The 4,459-nt window shown below is 34.9% G+C and overlaps 1 protein-coding gene across 1 annotated transcript; it reads right to left on the bottom strand.

The window, feature by feature from the left end:
* Window positions 1–654: 654 nt before the first annotated feature.
* GCK72_013161 (uncharacterized protein) lies at window positions 655–1,154 on the bottom strand (the record flags this gene model as incomplete). Its single annotated transcript, XM_003090029.2, has 3 exons — window positions 655–748; window positions 797–936; window positions 984–1,154. The coding sequence occupies 3 exons, from the start codon at window positions 1,152–1,154 to the stop codon at window positions 655–657; spliced, it is 405 nt and encodes a 134-aa protein (XP_003090077.2).
* Between the last annotated feature and the right edge of the window lie 3,305 nt (window positions 1,155–4,459).

Genomic DNA, 4,459 nt, shown 5'->3' with positions numbered 1-4,459 from the left:
AGGAAGTTATTTCGTAGATTGGTTGGTTATGGCGGATGGTGAGCAAGAAACCACATTTTTTGTTGCTGTTGCAGTTTTGTTACTGTTTCAGCAAGTGCACGTATACCTGTTTTGGAAATTACGTGTCAATCCATCGATTGAGGAACGAACATTTTCTGCTGTGAAACTTGATAATTGACAAAGATTGTTTCGAAGTTGACCTTGGATAATTGATTTTAAATTTTGAAAAAAACTGAGCACACATAGACGGAGAATTACACCAGTTTTCATGAGATTCTCATTTGCAAACACAGAAACAGTAACAATTTCATCAGGTTTAAAAAACGATTTTTGATGTATTTCCATTGTTTTAATAGTCGCAACAAAGGGATTTAACAAAATTCGTGGAAAGTGCATATGTAAAATTGAAAAGAAAAAGTGTCTAAAATTTACTGTCAAATAGAAAACCTCACTGTTACAAGAAATGGTTAACAGTGAGTCTGAACACTAAAAGCAATTACTAAGGAAAGATTACTAAAATCAAATTTCTTTTTTTTCACGTCTTTTAACCTTTTTTTGAAAATGTATGTTTTAATCATGAAATGTCAATAACTTTAGAGAATAGTTCATTTATTGGACAGTCAGCCTTTTTATCAATACATGTGCATTCAATTTTTAATCAGAACGTGTATTAGTGAGGATATCAGAAATTTGTTTTTCAGTGAACGCAACAGAGCAGTCAACAGTAATTGCCTCCTTGACGTCACATCTGAAAATATAACTTATTTATTTGACGAAGCTCGAGGTGAAGTCTTACGGTGTCTTTGTGCACTGAGCAACACCATTCAGTGGATCCTCTGTTGCTCCTTCAGGAAGTGGAATCACGGTGACAGTGGACCTCTTGTAGGTGGAAACAGTGCAAACTTCACCGTTGCTCACTGTCAATGTTCCTTCCGCCTGTAATTTATTGGTGAACTTCTAATTTAGTTGATTAATTACCTCACCGTGCAGTTAATTTTCTCAAATTTGACATTATTGACTGTTCTCGAATTGTTATTACAGTGGTTATTATGATGGAAAGAATAGGACTGGGATTCTGATTGGGTAGTTGGAGCAGCAGCCACCAAAACGAAGGCAATCGAAAGAACAAGAACGACAAAGGGAAGGAATTGCATGATGAACCAGATGATTTGGTTTGTGTCCAACTGGTTTTGAGCGGACACTTTTATACTCGACAACAACAAAAGTTTCATTTGTTCTCTCCATTTTTGCATTTTTCTCATAATTTATTGTTTGATGAAAGAGAGTGCGGGGGAACAATAGGTGGAAAAGAAAAGAGTTACGAATAATAATAGGGAACGATGACGAATATTTCACACAGTTCTTTTATAGATTCGTCTATTTTTGTTGTAACATACGTATTTTGGTGCTGTTTCGAGAAGAGCTTTTAAGAAATGGTATTATCGAGAAAATGATTTCAATTTTGGACTCATGACTTAAAAATACAATAGAATAAAACAAATTATTGATTAATAAAACATTCTGGAAATTGTAGTTTAGAAACGGAAAATTGCAATTGTTGCACCAAAAAAAATAATGTTTCATTAAGTTATTTTGAGATTTTTACTTTGGTCAAAAACAATGTGTAGATTCCATGGGTTCCACTACATTTTAAACAGACAACAATTGTACGACAGCTCAGTTTCAGAAAGAATGTCGGATCACCAATAATATTAAACAACCCCGATCGCTCTGTAACATGATATTTTTCAATAGGCGAACGACTTTTGAGAATATAATCCGAGCTGTTTCATTGAGAAGTCATATATTGTTCCAACCAGCCAGGCCCAGTACTTGCAAACCGGGCCGAAACGGGCCGACACGGGCCGGCTCGTAACTCACTCAAAGCTCAATACTCTGAGCTGAAAAATATATCAAAATGTAGATCTCGACGAGTTCTCTGTCCGTGACCTACTACGGGCCGGATGTCTATTCGTTAATATGCCGCGGGCCGTGCTAGAATGGCTTTTTTGGCCATTTTCGCGTTTTTGGCACTTTTTCCCGGCCCGCGGCAGATTAACGAATAGCCATCCTGCCCGGTGTAGGTCACGGGCATAGAACTCGATCTACTTTTTGGTATATTTTTCAGCTCATAATATTCATTTTGACGCTAGTAACGCGCCCGCCCGTATCGGCCCGTTTCGGCCCGGTTGGCAAGTCGTGATATGAAATCGTGCTACGATGAACTGCATAAAAACAAGAAGTTTTCTGTTACAGCGTGACGTATTATTATCGGCAATTCGTGCTGAGGGACTGGACATGGTGCTATCTTGTTCTGTTTTATTGAAGTTCAAATAACGTGATTTTCAAGCTCTATAGCGTTTCAGAACCGTTCACATCACATAAGTTTTCGGCTCATTGCATAAATATTTACCGCCTGTTTTGCCACTGTAATTATCGAGACTAATTAGTATGTAATTAGCTCCATATTTCTGTACTGTTTCATGATCAGATTTTAAGAGATAAATCAATTGGAGAAATAATATGTACTTTCCAACAACCAAAAAAAAATATGTGTCTTAACGGAGTAAATTATACTTTCCATTTGAAAAAGAAAGAAATATTATGCAAAATGTGCCAATAAAAACAAATTCTGACGCGGAAAATTACAGTCATTCCACCAAAAAAAGTATGTTTTTAGGATCATTCCTTGTTTAAAGAAACAATGTGTAGACATCTATACCATTCAATTTTAACCAGAAAATAATAGTCATTTCATAGAATTGTCAAATCATCACTAATGTTCAACGTTATCGTTACCGACTAGAATACACTCTGTAACAGGATATTTTTTCAGTAGGCTAGAGACCAAATAAATTTAATCCGAGCGGTTTCAATGAGAAGTCATATATTGTTTCAATCAGACTGGCCCAGTGAACTTTGTCTAGGAGCTGGCCTCTATTTTTCTCATTTCTCAAAATATGCGGGCATTGCTACAGACTCCACGAATATAAGAATAATTTCAGTTTTGTTTCGGAAATTGAGGTATTAGTCACTAATCAAACCGATCCGTTTTCTGGATTGAACGGAAAGTTAATAGTGTTCAGTGTCTAGTTTCTAAATTCAGCTTTGACAAAAACATAGATTCGCATCACATAAGTTTCTACCTCATAGCAAAAGTATTTGTCGCGTATTTTGCCACTGTAATTATCGACTAATTGGTATGTAATTAGCTCAGCTGGAGGAATTCAGAAGTTTCTAACCCGTGATTCTACGTGTTTTGATGAGTTAATTAGATAGGAAAACCATACCATTTATTTTGTTATTGATTGTTGCTTAAAGTGTCAAAATAAATAGTTATCATTAAACAGAGCATGTCTGTTCCAAATTTCCAAAATTGCATAAACAGCTATTTTGTAGATTCGTAGGTTTTTGGTGTATTCTAAACAGTCACACATAATAATTTTGGCGCTGTTTCGAGAACAGCTTTTAAGAATACAATGGAAGAAACCTGTGTCGTTTGTTGAGCGAAGTAAAATATACTTTCAATTTGAAGAAGAAAAGTATTTTCAGATTGTGCCATAAAAACAAATTCTATAAACATCATTTCTGAAACGGAAAGTTATACTCGTATTTCCAAAAAAAAGCATGTTTCATCAAGTTTTTTTGGGATCCTTACTTGAGTAAAAAATAATCTGAACGATTTTATCATTTCATTCTGTTTCATACAGACAATAATAGTTCGTCAGCAATGTTTTTCGAGTTTTGTGGAATCGGATCACCAATAATATTCAGCGTAACCGAATTGAAATCACTCTGTAACAGAATATTGTTTCAGTAGGCTATCGACTTATGATGAAAATAATCCAAACTGTTTCATTGAGAAGTCATACGCTGTTTAGTTGTTTTTCTTTGATTCTTCTAGACGAATGCCCTCTGACTGTTTTCCTACACATCCTTTCTGGATTTAGAAGTTGTTAATGTTCAAAATTTGGTTTTTTCAATAAATCGTCATATATGCAGCATTTTCCTACTATGAACTGAATAGAAACAAAAGTATTTTTTCTAAGGGTCCGTAAGTCTGTCGTGCGTGATGTGATACTTGTGATAAATGATTCGATTTTTCTCTGTTTCATTGAAGAATCATAAGTTACAGTACCGGACAAAAAGGTATCAACTTTGACAGTATATTTCGGTGTCATCTGATTGTCCAATAAATTCAATTTTGTATGGGTTGAACAGAGTACATCATTTTTGTAGTTGACCATTTTTTATAGGAACACTATCTTGAAAGTTATTGATTGTCAAAGTGAAAATCTTCAAAATTTCGCTAATTTGCATTGAAATTAGTCGATTTCAGAGAGTAATGGGTTTCTTTATCTGTACCTTTCGTGGTAGTGTCCATACAAAAAAAAATACAAAAATGTTGTTCTATCAGTCTACAGCGTTCACATCATCTAAGCTTCTATCTCTAAACAAA

This window comes from Caenorhabditis remanei, chromosome IV, assembly GCF_010183535.1.
Source record: "Caenorhabditis remanei strain PX506 chromosome IV, whole genome shotgun sequence".
NCBI lineage: Eukaryota > Metazoa > Nematoda > Chromadorea > Rhabditida > Rhabditidae > Caenorhabditis > Caenorhabditis remanei.
Note: the sequence above shows the minus strand (reverse complement) of the source record. Positions and strands in the feature narration are given on the sequence as shown.